Below are 15,446 nucleotides of genomic sequence, written 5' to 3' on the forward strand. Positions count from 1 at the left end.
CACTCCCATGTCGGAGAGAGAAGAATCATCTGCTCAGTTGTGACACGCATATACAATGCGTACTTGTATTGCAAGACCTCACAGCGTTTTTGACTTAGTTGTGATGACGTGCCGTGCGCATACGTGCTCATATTTCAAAACATCGCTCATTTATCAAGTTAAAATAAAACATTTTGCTCATCTTGCAAAACACTCGCAATCCAAGATTTTACTGTGTACATATGTATATATGTGTCTAAATACACATACACACACATATACATACATAAGTCATGTGAAAAAATTAGTACACCCCATGAAATATTCAGTTCTTTCTTAAGAAATGTTAACATATCAATGTCAAATCTTTTTTATTTATCTCTGGAAAAGAAAGTGATGTCATTCCAGGTAAACAACAAAAACATTACTTGATTTACTCATGAAACAAAAGATACCCACAAAAATGTGTAGTCTAACTGAGGAATAAATTAGGACACCCCCACATATCCTCCCACTTAAAGTGGTTCAAATCACACAGGTGTATCACGTCAGGTGCACATGATTCGAACATCGTTACTCAGCATTTTGAAGGACGTTTCCCTACTTAAACCTCGGACATTAGTTTGGTGTGCTCATGATTGCTGTGGTGAGAGTGAGCACCATGGCAAGATCAAAAGAGCTGTCTGAGGCCTTCAGAAAGAAGATTGTAGCAGCTTATAAGTCTGGTAAGGGATTTAAAAAGATCTCAAAAGAATTTGACATTAGTCATTCCACAGTCTGGAATTAGTGTACAGGTGGAGAACTTTCCAAACAACTGCCAACATGCCCAGGTCTGACAGTCCAAGCAAGTTGATCCCCCAAGCAGACTGCAAGATGCTAAAAGAAGTCTTCAAAAACTTTACAATGTCATCACGGGACCTACAGCAGGCTCTTGCTACTGTTGATGTAAAAGTGCAAGCCTCTACAATCAGAAAGAGACTGCACAAATTTTACTTGCATTGGAGGTGTGCAAGGAGGAAACCTTTGCTCTCTAAGAGAAACATCAAGGCCAGACTGAAGTTTGCCAGAGAACGTATACAAACACCAGGACTTCTGGAATAACGTTGTATGGACAGATAAGTCTAAAATTGACTTATTTGGACACCAGAAAAGAGGACATGTTTGGTGTACACCATATACAGCATTCCAGGAAAAGAACCTCATACCAACTGTGAAGCATGGAGGTGGAAGTGTCGTGGTTTGGGGATGCTTTGCTGCAGCAGGACCTGGCCAACTCATCATAGAATCCACCATGAATTCTACCATGTATCAGAGGGTGCTTGAGGAACATGTGAGACCCATCTGTAAGAAAATTAAAGCTGAAGCGGAACTGGAACCTGCAATACAACAATGACCCAAAGCATACCAGTAAATCCAGAGCCTGGAGTGGCCAAGTCAAAGCCCTGAACTTAATCCCATTGAGATGCTTTGGGGTGATTTGAAATGGGCTGTACATGCAAGAAACCCCTCAAACATTTCACAGCTGAAAGAATTTTGCATTAAGGAGTGTGCCAAACTTTCCTCAGACCGATGTCAGAGACTGATAAATGGCTACAAGAAGCATCTGCAGTTATTTCAGCCAAAGGGGGTAACACTAGCTATTAGTGTGTAGGGTGTCCTAGTTTATTTCTCAGTTAGAATACACATTTTTCTGGATATCTCCCCACTCCTAGCCAAACTTCACTGGCTCCCAGTGATTTCCAGAATCCATTTCAAATGCTCCTGCCTGGCTTTTAAGATCATTCACGGCATCCTTCCTCCCTTAATCCCACTATTTTATAACTCCTCGAGTCCTGACTCTACCAGACCCGCCCAAAGGTATAAACTATCCTTCCCCTCTCTACACGGTATTCGCTATGCAGGCAAACTGGGAAAATCCCTTCTCTTCAGAATCACAGGTCTTTGGAACGACCTTACTACCCCACTGCGGAACCTGGGCTCCCTCCAATTATTCCGCAAGCAACTGAAAACCTGGCTTTTCACGAAAATGTAATTCTATCCCCCCTTACTCTTCTCTTCTATGTATAAGTTCATGGAAACCTTTTTTTTCCCTTCTCTTCCTATATTTTAAGTTCTTGTAAACCGTGCTGAGCTCCACAACATCCGTGGAGATGATGCGGTATATAAACTTAAGGTTTAGTTTAGTTTAGTTTAAATCGAGGAAAATATTTGTTGCTTACCTGAAATTACATGACTTTCTTTTTCCGAGATAAATTAAAAAAGGATTTACATAAAAACATAAGAAGTTGCCTCCGCTGGGGCAGACCAGAGGTCCATCCTGCCCAGCGGTCCGCTCTCGCGGCGGCCCATCAGACCTAATTGCCTGAACAGTGTGTGTCCCTGACTAATTTTGTAACTGCCTCTAATCCTCTAATCCTATCTCTAATACCTACCTCTACTCCTATCTGTCCTAATTTTTTCACATGACTGCGCGCGCGTGTGTTTGTGTGTGTGTATACATACACATATACATACATATACACACACACTTAATTGAGCTGGACATTTGCGTGTGGATGGGTGCTTTTTAAAGGTTGCAGTATGGGGTAAGGATTGATTTGTTCATCTTATCACTTAACTGATGACGGTGTTGGGGTTTACAAAGTGCAATTATCAATAATTTTTCACAGATGTGCATTTAATCATGTCATTGTTCTGTCTTTAGGTAGTTATAAAAGTAAGACTAGGAGAGCCGAGATTTACTATGCACTATAGTGAGAGCCTAGCATTAACAGGTCAAGAGTTGAATTATCTAGTTTTGCATAAAGGGATTTGATACGGGTAAAAAAATCTGTGGCAGTGTCACTAGGTCTTAATGTAGATAGAAAAACTGCATGGGCTTGTCGTTCCATCTTTTTGTTGGAACATAATTTTGGTGTGTAGAATGCTATTTTTAATTGCTTAATTTCTAGACTTTATTTCCCACGCTAAAGTTTAGAGACGAAACCGGTGTCTCGCAAACTTTGTATTAAACTGGTGACCGCGGCTCGACGGCGTCCAGAAATATGCAGACGTTGATGCGATGTCGCACGCGTTGACATCTGCGCAAAGGCCCTCAGCCGCCAGTGGGGAATGCTGGAAGGGAAGAGGCACAGAGAGGGGTAGACGAGGAGGACAGTTGCTGGCTCCAGCCGACTGCCTACAGGGGAGTTGGCTGGCGCCTCTCCTCCAGTATTTTGCGGCACACAGTTTGCGATGCACTAATCTAAACAAATGTGTACCATTTCCAAATCTTTAGTGGTTTGTCACATTCAGTTTTGTTTGAAAGAGGATTTTTTTTTTTTTTTTTTCCTATTTCAAATTTGTGTGCCTGGAAAGCGTAACGTGAATTTTTATACTACTAGTGAAGGCGTAGTTTCTAAGAAGTTGATGTAGTCCAGGGCGGTGTTAGCAGCAATTTTGGTTTTAAAAATATGCTCTTTTTGAAATAACGCCCTAAATTTCACCATTCAGGAGTATCTGCTCTATGGGTCATTAGGGTGTAGACAGGGGGGTGGGTAAGCAGAGTGGGCAGACTTGATGGGCTGTAGCCCTTTTCTGCCGTCATCTTCTATGTTTCTATGTTATGTGCTGACTTTCTCAGTGCTCTAATATTTCACTTTTGCTCTTTTTCCAGGTTGAGTGTGTTTTGATTTGGGGTTTAAACACAGCACACACACACTACAATAACATTCTTCCTAACCACCCGACTACATATTTTTTTTGCATCCGCAGTCTGTCAATTTACTTGATTTATTTTCAGAAACGTTCAGAATCCCAATCAAACTCAGTTTTTCACTGAATTAAAGCCCCTGATAGATACATGCTTAGTGGAAAGTTTGTTCAGCCTTAGTGAAAAGACACCTATTTGTTGGATGTAAATGTGGAAAAGTTCTGCCTCCAAGTAGAATTTTAAGCAGTCCATTTTTGAAGAGGTCTCGGATGTTCTTTTGAAGTGAGCTGTATGGAACTTTGATTTTGCTTCAATATACCGTGCGAGCCATGTACCACAGAAACCACATCCTTCCAAACTGAAGTAACATTTTACCATTTACCTTTTTGTAATTGCTGGACCATGGTTTACAGATCAAAGCCGTAAAGAGATCCTACCAGCAATAGGTTTGTACTCTTCAAAAGCAATAATTAGACTGCAGCGTTAGTACTAGTATGAGGGACAACAGACGTTTTAAAATATATTGGTTATTTAACACTGGCAGGAGCAGCGAACAACATTGGTTTGTCTTTCATGACAGGTGTGCTTTTGCAACAAGGGACTTATTTTTTTCATACCTCTTGCACAAAATAGATGATACTGTGAAACAAACAAAAAAAAGAAACCTGGCCAAATCACATACCTCATCAGAGAACAACTTCATTTTTTTTTTTTAAAAAAAGGGGAAAACGACCGCTTATCAGAGCAAGTTTCAGCTTTGGGATGTCTCAGATTGCATTTTATTAGGCATATGTGTGTACATAAATATCCTAGTTGTTTTAAATTATTTCATGTTTAATGCTGTTGAAATTTTCAAGTAAGGGTGAAACGGCTGTTTTTTTTACGTGTTAAATCTGTTTAAGTGATGTGGAAGCCAATGCTTTTGGTTCTCAGTCTCATCTGCCATTTCTAGACACGTGTTTTTAAAAATAATTTTGAAGTATCACTTCCCCCTCCGCATTCGCGGTGATAGGGGAAAAGCATAGCAGCGAATACCGAAAAACCGTGAATAACTTTTGTATGTTATTTGCGGTTTTTCGGTAACACCCCTAAAAAGATTTTAAAAAACGCAAAATAACCTAACCTGATTTGCTCCGGGAGTAGCGATTCCCTCCATAAAACGTCAGGAGAAGCGATTTCCTCTGTTAAAATGCTGGGAGTGGCCATTTCCTGTGATGTAAATTTGGGGGCGGAGCCAGAGAAAAAACCCTGCGAATAATCGAAACCGCGAATACCGAGGGGGAAGTGTACTCTGCAGCTGCAAACTTTGAAGCACCCTCCCTTTTAGGATACAGTGTTGAATTAATACGTAAGTGATTTTTCACCGTTTTTCTTCCTTGTGTTTAAAAGATTGGTTGAACATTTACTAGAATTTCTTGCTTTCTGACAATCTTCTGTATTTATTTATTAGGCATAACTTCTCAATCTTACTTGAAAACAGGAACTAGAATATTGAATTAGTAATTGACAGGTGCTGTGTTATGTAAAGTAGAAAAAAAAAAACCCACCGTGGTTTTATTCTCCAGTGAATTTGTTTGTTCACTTTTCTGCACTAAAAGTATGACCTGGTCCGTGTTGTTGAGTCATTTTTGAGCTGGATGAAAACTCTCTAGTATTTTGAAAGCCTGAAACTTAATGTGGGAGCAGACTATACTGAATCTTTTATGCACAAATAACTTTGAACAGTAATAAAGCTAGAACATTTTGCCACTTTGAAGTGAAAAAGAAAGAAAAAAAAAATAAAAATTGGATTGTTGCACTCGCCTCAAATTTTTTAAACGTGAAGTTGCACAATATGAAGCATGTAACTGCACCAAAGGTACAATAATGTGGTAAATCACAGAAAACTGTATTTTCTCTCTCAAAACCATGGCAAAAAAAAACAAAACATACCTTGAAAGTATGGGTTTAGCCTGTGTCAGAACTTTGAAACCCAAGGAGCAGGAAGGATTTTATTTTGGGGGTGGTGAATTTGTAATTTCTCTCTGTAATCTGTGTTCCTGTTTTGAGCAATTCTTGTCAAATATACCCTAACAAGGCTTTATTATTATTTTTTTATTTTTGAGTATTGACACGTTTATCTGCATATTTGTGTGCCCTGTGTCTTTCATCTGTTAAATAGCATTAAATGTTCAGTGCTCAGGTATATTAGTAAGTACTGTAGTCCTTTTGAGGGCAGATGTGTGGATTTTTTTTTTTTTTTTACATTGCCATAATTGCACAATTTGCATTTTTACTTGATGTCATGTCGTGTTTCGTATAATAAAGTGAAACTTTTTGTTGAAAAATTTGACTTGACCGTTTTTTAAGTTGTAAAATTATTTCATTTAAACTAACACCGTCTTATGTGAGGTTAAAGGGTATTTAGATTTGAATTAAGCTGTGGGTGCATCGTGTGTGTTTGATTTTTAGATTATCTCTATCTTAAAAGCTACTTTGTAAACTTCTCAGCTTTCACTGCATACATATTGTTACACTCACAATGCTGCTAGCATTGTCCCTTGTTACAGGGAGATATACACACAAATTTGTTTTCCTGATTACCTTTAAGGCATTTTGGGGTGAAGGCTAGCTAATCCAGGGTCTTTTCTAACTCTAGGGCAGTGATTCCCAAAGGTTTTTTTTTTTTAAACTATCGTGAAATCTAATCTAATCTTCGGTTTATATACCAGGTCATCTCTCGTCGGAGCTTGACTCGGTTTATAAATAGTTTACAAATAGTCAGAAGAGAAGATACTATCATAAAATTTAACTTGCATTGTTATTGGTTAAGTAAACTTTTTAAATATTGTGAAAAAAGCAAGAGTTTTTAAGGTTTTCCGAAATACTTGTAGTTGACCTATCGTTCTAATAGGACCCGGTAGTCCGTTCCAAATCTCTACTAACTTGAAAGTATAGGACTTACAGAGTTTCACAGTTGATTTAATTCCATTAAGAGAGGGACACGATAACTTAGTGTTCCTCGTATAGCAGGATCTCTATGTATTCCAACATAAAGGAATCCAAAGGTCAAATATTCCATAAAGAAGTTTAAAAATGATGCTTGCGCATTTAAATTGGATCCTATAACAGACAGGTAACCAATGAAGCTTTCTCGGCAAAGGAGAAATATGATCGAACTTTGGTTTCCCAACATTGAATTTTGCCGCTGTATTTTGTAACAACTGAAGGCGTTGCAAACTGCCTTGCTTGATACCCAGATAACCCAGAATTACAGTAATCCAGTTGAGCAAGCACAGTGGACTGAGCCAACAATGAGAAATTGCTCCCGATAGAATAATGGTCTAACTTTTTTCAGCATACACAAACTGAAGAAACACTTTCTCACTAGCAAATTAATCTGCTCATAAAATGAAAGGGGAAGAGTCCAAGATGATACCCAGAACTCCACCTAATATTTTTCTGGGGTACACCAACAAACACTCAACTTACGTAGAATGTGAAAGTTCTCCTGCTGTTATGGCATCAATTGGAGATAAGGGTTTGGTGGGACTGGGAATTAGTGATTTTATTGTGTGTTTTATTGCATTTCAAAATAACTTCACAAGACATGTTTTTGTTACAAGTATCAATGGAGGTTCCCACAGACTGATTAGCTACCCTTGTGTTAACAATGCATATAAATTATCTTGATGATTTTTATATACAAAAAAGTACGTCCAGGGTGTAGTGTGCACATTTTGGAGATATGGGAGTAGGTTGTGTTTTGGGTTTTTTTTAAACTGCATTAATAATTGACCCCTTTGAATTTTTGTTGGGCTTTATATATTGTTGCTCATTACAAGAAACCTAGAGACCAAGAGTATTCAGGACAATTATAATCCCAATAAAAAAACAACAATTTTTCCCCTTCCTTAGACCTCAAACAAAAGTAAACAACAAGGAGCTTAGTTACATCAAAATTTTAAGGAAAAGGCATGGTGTGACCCCTTTCACACTTTTTCTTATCCCAAAGATAATCTTTTATAATTTTCTTCACATCAAGGAAGTCTTTCAGTTGCTCTGGGGAGATAAAAAGAAACATACAGTATTTCGATCCCACATAACGAGCCAGCCATTAATAGGGATACGCTAACAAAAAAGTCGTTCCTATTTTAATAGGGTCTTAAGGAGAGAAAATTTTTCTCCATTCCTGTGCAGTCTTTGCCACATCTGGATAGACCCAGCTTTTCTGACTTCCAAAACGAAGATGAGAACTTTTTAAAGTGAAGATTTTATTGTGCTGTTGATTGTAACCACCTTGATGTTTAACGGAAAGTGGGATATCGAATGTGTCAATATAAAAGTGGACCAGTCCTACCATGGATTTTCTCCCATCCTGTGTCTATAGGAAAATGCTTACTAAAGGGCTCGTAATCAAAACATCCAGATGCCCAAAAACCCACCTAAGTCAGCACTTGGACATAATAATCGACAGAATGTACGAGTGCCAAGTTTCAAAACCAACATTCTGGATGTCCAGCCTTCCTCAGGGGTGTGTAAAATGGAAGCCTATAAGAACAGCAAAATAAACCATAAACATATACAACCTGGAATGTATATAATTAAAATCATATAGACAATAGAAATAATGTGAAGCATGTGTTGGGGTCCAGTGTATACATTTATATTTTTATGCTTGCTATGATTTCATGCCTGCTGTGTTTTATGTATATGACACATATATATGTTTTGAACATATGATGTTTTAATAAATTGATTGTCTTCACAACGGTTTGACTCTGTGTCCTTCCCTACTCCTTTTCCGTTGCTATATCCTGTTCGTGGGGTTGTTTTTTTTCCTTTGTACCCAAAGTGACCACATAACCACTGCAGAGATAAAGACCCCTACACACTTCCCCAGAGCTCACTAACCCCCCTCCCACCCCACAAAGATCAGAATACAAAAGTACATACCTATCTCCAGAACAGCAACACCTGGTATGGGAAAACCGAGTAGACCTACACAGAGGTGTCTAAAGTAGCCTGGTGGATGGGCTATTGAACCATAGGAGTAGCAAGTCCCAGAAGCCACACTAACCACTACATTTATGGTGGAAAGTGTGATTCCACAAAACCCACCCAAAATATACTGTCCTATAGGTGATACCTGTAGTCATAAGGGGTATTGGGGTGGTAGACAGCTGGATACTGTAGGTTTTGGAGGGTGTACCATACATTGAAAGGGGATTCCGGTGAAATATGTGAAGTTCACAGCATTGCCCTCCCTGTTGGGATGTCTGCTTGGTCACTTATCATTAAGATGGTCCCTCCCGCATCCAAGTGGGCTTGATTTGGACGTTCTGAACATGGACATATTTGTATTTGAAAATGGCCCCCCAAAAAGTTGGTTGTACTAAGGACCAAAACGTCCAAATAGGTCATTTTCCAAAAAACCATTTGGACATCTAGTGTTTCCCCACCCCCAACTTTTGGACGTCTTGCAGGAAACGTCCAAAGTCGGACTTAGATGCAGTATCGAAAATGCCCCCTCCTCATATGTATCTACATCTGCATTTCCCCCCAAAGAGCATATGTGGTTTTCTCAGATATGAGGTCTGGGAGGATGATGTGGCTCATAATTTCCAGATTTTATTGTTAAATTTTAACAACAAACAATTAGATAGCTGTTGAAAAGAATATGTGCCTTTCCCTGGGTATCGCAGTAAGTTTAGATTTTACAGCCCCCTAGATCTCTTACCTGACTTGCTTAGTGATCAGTTTCGTGCTGGCAATGGCTGTGAATGAAAGTCCTCGGCAGTCTGGGTGGAGCAGGATTCCTTGTGAAGGGGCAACGTTGGACTCCACCCTTTTTGGCTTCGCCTCTTGAAAGGGAGTATCTTACCTTACTAAACTTTCCTCCATCCCTAAGTGACTGCTCACATCTGGGAAAGACAGGCAGATCTGGTAAGTTTTCCCCTGTTTAGACTTATATTGTCTGTAAATTAGCAACAAACCAGCTTCTGAGTCTCACATTGTATAAGATTTCAGAATGTGGAGCTCTCTTTTGTAGAGCAAATGCTACTGAGATTTCATGTTTTTCTGTTAATCAAATTTACTTTTCTTGCATGTGCCAGAAAAGGTGCAAAACCACACCAGCGTTAGCGCCTGGGTTCACAAGTCATTTCTCTTTCTCTCTCCATTTGATTCCTAACCATTTGCTGTTGTGATGCATTTTAAATGCTAACTATACAGTTTTCGGCATTAAGGTTATCGTGTTTTGCAGTTTAAATATACACATTTAAATGGTGATAACTAGAATCTGACCTGGATTGGCCTCCGTGAAGACAGGTTACCGGGCTAGATGGATCATTGGTGTCTGATCCAGTAAAGCTATTCTTATGTTCTTAAAAAAAAAAACAAAATCCAAAAAACCCCAACAACTTGTATTTAGCCATGCATATTATTCTCACTTATTGGAAAAAGAACTTAAAAGTTTCCTACCATGAATGGTGGAAATACATTATACAGTATGCTTATAAAATAATATAAAGAAATTATTGCATTAAAACATAATCACTTATTGTCAATCCAGTTTATTAGTCAAGGCTACCCTTGTATAACATTTGTGAATTTGCTCCATATTCTATTTTACTTTGGTGTTAATATTTTATCATAATTTGAGCTTTGCAACAACTAGAAATACGACTACTTATTACTATTGTTTATTTCATATTGGTTAAGTTTGCTTTTTATGTATCTATTGAAAATTTAATTTAAAAAAATTAAAATAAAATACCCCCCCTCATATTTAGTACTAAGAAGCCTTCAGTTAAGTCGGGGTGGGGGGGTGGGGGTTTTTTAAAGAAATCTAGATTGGTACAGATTTTTGGAAGTCAGATAGTCATAGTTTCTATGGAAAAAGGCTTAAAAAAGATCCATTCCCACTTTTTACCTCTTTGGAAATGTAATCCTAGTATCTATGCAAAAAGGCTTAAAAAAAGACCCATTGTTCCCACTTTTTACCTCTTTGGAAATGTTAATCAAATGAATTGCCTTTTAAGTTAATGTTAAACAAAGTGCTTGTTGTGCCGAAGTCTTGATCACACCTTAGTCTTTGATTTGCAGATTCCAATTATGCCGCCCCATGCTACCACAGACTTGGGCTACATTCCTCCAGATGGGGGCTGGGGCTGGGTCGTCGTTTGCGGAGCTTTTGTTTCCATCGGGTTTTCATATTCTCTTCCGAGATCGATAACGGTCTTCTTCAAAGAAATCCAGACGGTGTTTGACACATCTTTCAGCGAGATTGCGTGGATATCTTCCATTATGTTGGCCTTTATGTACGGTGGCGGTAAGTGGGAGAGTTATAACACTATAGTAAGTTTATTAAGAAAATGGAATTTTATTTAATAATTTAAATATTTATTACCTGTGTTATCCGATTGGTGTAGGCGGGGTAGAAGATAAAACATGCACAATAAAACAAAGTATAAAACAAACGGACAAAAAATAAAAACAGATATTAATCACTAACCCCTCTTTTACTAAGGGCGCTAACCGATTAGCGTACCTTAGTAAAAAAAGGGCTGTGTAATCCTAATTATACTTCTGTACCAAAATTGAACATGTTCAGTTCTTCTTATCCAAAGCAATAAACACCCCATGTTGGTTTTTTTTTGCTGTTTCCTAAATTACAAGTGTTCCATGAAGAAGCTCTTTCAATCTATCATCGCATCATGGTAACAGACTGATATTATGAAGGGGGAAGGGGGGGCGCTGAAAAGTTCTCAGCCCAGCCAACAAAACTGAGGCAGCCTCCATGGTGGGCTGTGCACTCAATCCAGCCATTTATTTTTCCACTTTTTTTTCTCATTCCACCGGAAGAATATGGAACGAAAAAAGTGGAAAATCGCTGGACTTAGCCCTCGATGGAGACTGCCCCCAACTCTTGTTGGTCGGGCTGAGAAATTTACAGCGGACCCTGGTATTTGACAGAAGGCGCATCTGACAACAATTGTGAAAAGACTACGGGCTCCTTTTATCAAGGTACGGTAGGCGGTTAACGCGCGGAATACCACGCGTTCAACCACCTGCCGCGCTAGTCGCTAACGCCTCCATTGACGAGGCGTTAGTTTTTTGGCGTGCCGCAGGGGTTAGCGCGTGATGAAATGTCCGATGGGCAGTTATTTTAGAAGCCCTAGTTGTGATAAGTTAAAAAAAAAAACAAAAAAAAAACCCCAAAACTGGCATGTACATGAGATATAGCATAATGTGATTTTACAAAGCTGGTTGTCGCCTGTATCTATGAGAAATTCTGTTTTGGATGGGGGATGTGTGTTGGAGGACAGGTAAGGTTAGGAATGAAATCTGGATGTGTATTCTATTCCTTTCAGGGTAGGTTCTCAGGCCTAGATTCACTAACCTGGCCGAATCGGAGCAATCCGTTTCCGATTCGGGCCGGTCCGACTGATTTTTATTTTCAAGTTCATTAAGAAAAAATTTTATGCCGCTTAATCAAATTTCTAAGCGGTGTACAGAAATAAAATATGTCTTAAAAAAGAAACAAAACAAGTTAGAATTAAAATACTAAACAGAACCAGGTTGGGTTAGTAGACACATACAAAAACATATATACCAGGGGTCTCAAAGTCCCTCCTCGAGGGCCGCAATCCAGTCGGGTTTTCAGGATTTCCCCCAATGAATATGCATGAGATCTATTAGTATACAATGAAAGCAGTGCATTCAAATAGATCTCATGCATATTCATTGGGGAAATCCAGAAAACCCGACCGGATTGCGGCCCTCGAGGAGAGACTTTGACACCCCTGATATATACTAACTACACAACAGTTAGGAAAGAAAGGTAGAACTACAATCTTTCAGAAAAAAGCACACTTAGGGGAGAAAACAATAGGGGAGAAAACAATAGGTGAGGGTAAAAGCTATAATTTGTTTTAGTCCTTAAAAGGGACAGTTGTTATCCAAAAGCATCTTGGAATAAGAATGTTTTTAGCTTTGCTTTAAATTGCTTTTGCGCGGGTTCGATCCATAAATGATTAGGCAGTGCATTCCAGAGAGCAGGTGCAGTGACAGCGAAATGATTGGATCTCAACGTCATATTCAAATGGGAGCGATCGGAGGAACGTCCCCATTTGCGAGCAGGGATCGCAAATGTGCAATTCCCCGCTCATGCGCAGCCCCTGACAGCGGGGCTTGTATTTTTTTTTTTTTTTAATCGGGAAGATATTTTGCGTGTTTTACACAAGCAAAATATCTGCTCGTTTTAAAAAAATAAAATATTGCCACCCCCCCCCCCCCAACGCGGCCCCGCTAGGCCAGCAGGACAGACGGGCAGACGGATGGCTGGGCCCGGCCCACCCGCTCCACCCTACCTTTAAGAATAGTTAGCTGCTCGCGCTAAAGGTAAAAAAGTACCAGGGAGGGTGGGGGAGGGGCGCCGCTTACTTTCACTGCTGCTTATGGGTTCATAGACAATTACGCGCAAGACAATCGTGCGCGCCAAGCGGCCTCTAGTGGCGCGCTGAATTATCATTGCGCTCAGTTATCTTGTGCTAAATTGTCTTGCGCTCAGTTATGGTTGCGCTGAATTGTCTTGCGCGGAGATATAGTTGCGCGCAATTGTCTTTAGCGCAATTGTCTGTGCGTGCCATTGTCTTAGCGCTGAGTTGTCTGCGCGCGATTGTCTTGCGCGCTTTTGACCTGTCACCCTGCTTATGTGCTGTGTTGCTAACAGTCAAGTTTCCTGATATTTAACTGTTTATTACACTTCTCATCTAATTTGTTCAACTGAAGTTTAACCAGAGTTCGGGGAGGAGAGGAGGGAAAGAAAGGTGAGAAATTGTGAAACTGTGGTTAAACATTGCCTGTTGCCCAACCATGGAAGCCAGTAATTGACACAGTACCACAGGCTAGTAACTCTGGCACCATATAAATTACGCAACTTGCGATCAGCCTCAGAAGCTGTGTTCGTCTTGCTTCCTGCAAGCGCTGGGCTGATTTTGCATTTCCTGATGCTGTCTTAACAGAGATGGTGCATACGCAGAGGTGCACCTCTCCCTGGGAGCAGGGAACTTCCTTTCCTTTAGAAGAGACCAATCGTCTCCTGAAGATCCCCTCAGAACCTACTAGGAGGATTCTTGCCATAAGGGACAGGGGATGGGATATGATATACCACCTTTCTGTGGTTACAATCAAAGCTGGTCACAAATTATATACAGATAACTTATTTTGAACCTGGGGCAATTCAATTAAGAATACACGAAAAACTTACTGGTTTACGTTTCCATTGGTAAAAGCGTGTCGTTAGAAGAGATTCTTTAGGAAAAACTTTTGCATTTCAGGCTAGTGCAATGAATTCATGGTGGAATATGCTTATTATTTATTTAGAAAAATTCTTAAAACTTATCTGTTTGATAAAATGTGACTTAATTGCCATTTTGTATTTTCTAAGAAATTTTGATATGCTTATGTAAGTAATTCACTGTTTGTGCAGTTTTTTCTTGCTGTAAACCGCCTTGAACTAATAGTTTGGCAGTATATAAGAATAAGTTGTTATTATTATTAAGTGACTTGCCTAAAGTCACAAGGAAGTTGCAGTGGGAGTCGAACGAGGTGCCCCAAGTTCTCAGGCTATTGCATTAACCACTAGGCAATAGTTTATCAAGCTCAAAATGGTTCACCCCCTAGACCAGGGGTGTCAAAGTCCTTCCTCGAGGGCCGCATCCAGTCGGGTTTTCGGGATTTCCCCAATGAATAGGCATGAGATCTATTTGCATGCACTGATTTCATTGTATGCTAATAGATCTCATGCCTATTCATGGATGAAATCCTGAAAACCCGACTGGATTGCGGCCCTCGAGGAGGGACTTCGACACCCCTGCCCTAGACAGTGGCGCAGTGAGGGTGAGAAGCACCCCTCCCCAGCCCTATTCTCCACCCCCCCCCTTCCACTCCTTCCCTGCGTGCCTCTTCCTTTTCCCCGTACCTCTATAATGTTCCTGGCACGAGCAGCATCCCCCAAGCTGCTGCTCGCACAAGCGTCAACTCTTCCTTTGATGTCACTCTCTAGGTGCAGGTCCAGGAAGTGATGTCTGAGGAAGAGCCCACGCTGGTGTGAGCAGTAGGTTGGGGGGGGGGGGTTTGAGGCTTTCGCTGGGAACTTTAAAGAGGTATAGGGGTAAGGGGGAGCGGATAGGAGGAGGACACATGCCAGTGCCTTAACCAATATGGTTTGCTCCACTGCCCTCCCTTACTACAGTAGATGAGCAAAGCAGCCGATGTTGCTACAGTTTCTCTCTAGGAAAGAGACAATTGGCCACACATCAGCTGGGAGAGAGCACAAAAAAAAAGTCCACCAAGATCATTCCACAAAAACAAACGCAAGGCAAAAAAACCCCCCCAAAACATGGAACTCATGATCTTGTAATATAATTTATTCATAAATGGCGCCAGAGGTATACACGATAAAACGTACAGTAACGTGGCGTAGACCTGACACGGACTGTGTTTTGGTCGTGACAACGACCTTCTTCCGGGGCGCGGTCTCGCTATGAGCCGCAAGTATAAAAATGCAAAGCAGCGCGACGAAACTTGGATTTCCTTCAAACAAATCTCGTCGGCTAGGAGCTGGCGTCTCAAAACTAGCATTTTGGCTTCCATTTATAAATCTTCTCTTTAGCCATTTCTTCATTCTCATCAGTAAAGGTAGTCTGAGAGCAGTGCTGAAAAGTCATAATTCCTGTTAAATATTTTCAGAAGCTACTGGTGGTAAGTTACCTATATTCAGTCTCATGGA

General features: G+C 40.2%; 1 protein-coding gene across 2 annotated transcripts in view; it reads left to right on the forward strand.

Moving 5' to 3' along the window:
* LOC117351444 (monocarboxylate transporter 2-like) overlaps nucleotides 1–15,446 on the forward strand; it is a 36,579-nt gene that overhangs the window by 5,275 nt on the left and 15,858 nt on the right. Inside the window, exons 1-2 of one of the 2 annotated variants that reach the window (XM_033926730.1) lie at nucleotides 9,561–9,595; nucleotides 10,757–10,982. In XM_033926730.1, the coding sequence (XP_033782621.1) occupies nucleotides 10,766–10,982 (217 nt within the window). In that variant the 5' untranslated portion in view covers nucleotides 9,561–9,595; nucleotides 10,757–10,765. Of the gene's footprint in view, nucleotides 1–9,560; nucleotides 9,596–10,756; nucleotides 10,983–15,446 lie in introns of those variants that run through there. The other variant, XM_033926729.1, reaches the window with a different exon arrangement.

The sequence above is a fragment of the Geotrypetes seraphini genome, chromosome 17 (assembly GCF_902459505.1).
Source record: "Geotrypetes seraphini chromosome 17, aGeoSer1.1, whole genome shotgun sequence".
Lineage (NCBI taxonomy): Eukaryota > Metazoa > Chordata > Amphibia > Gymnophiona > Dermophiidae > Geotrypetes > Geotrypetes seraphini.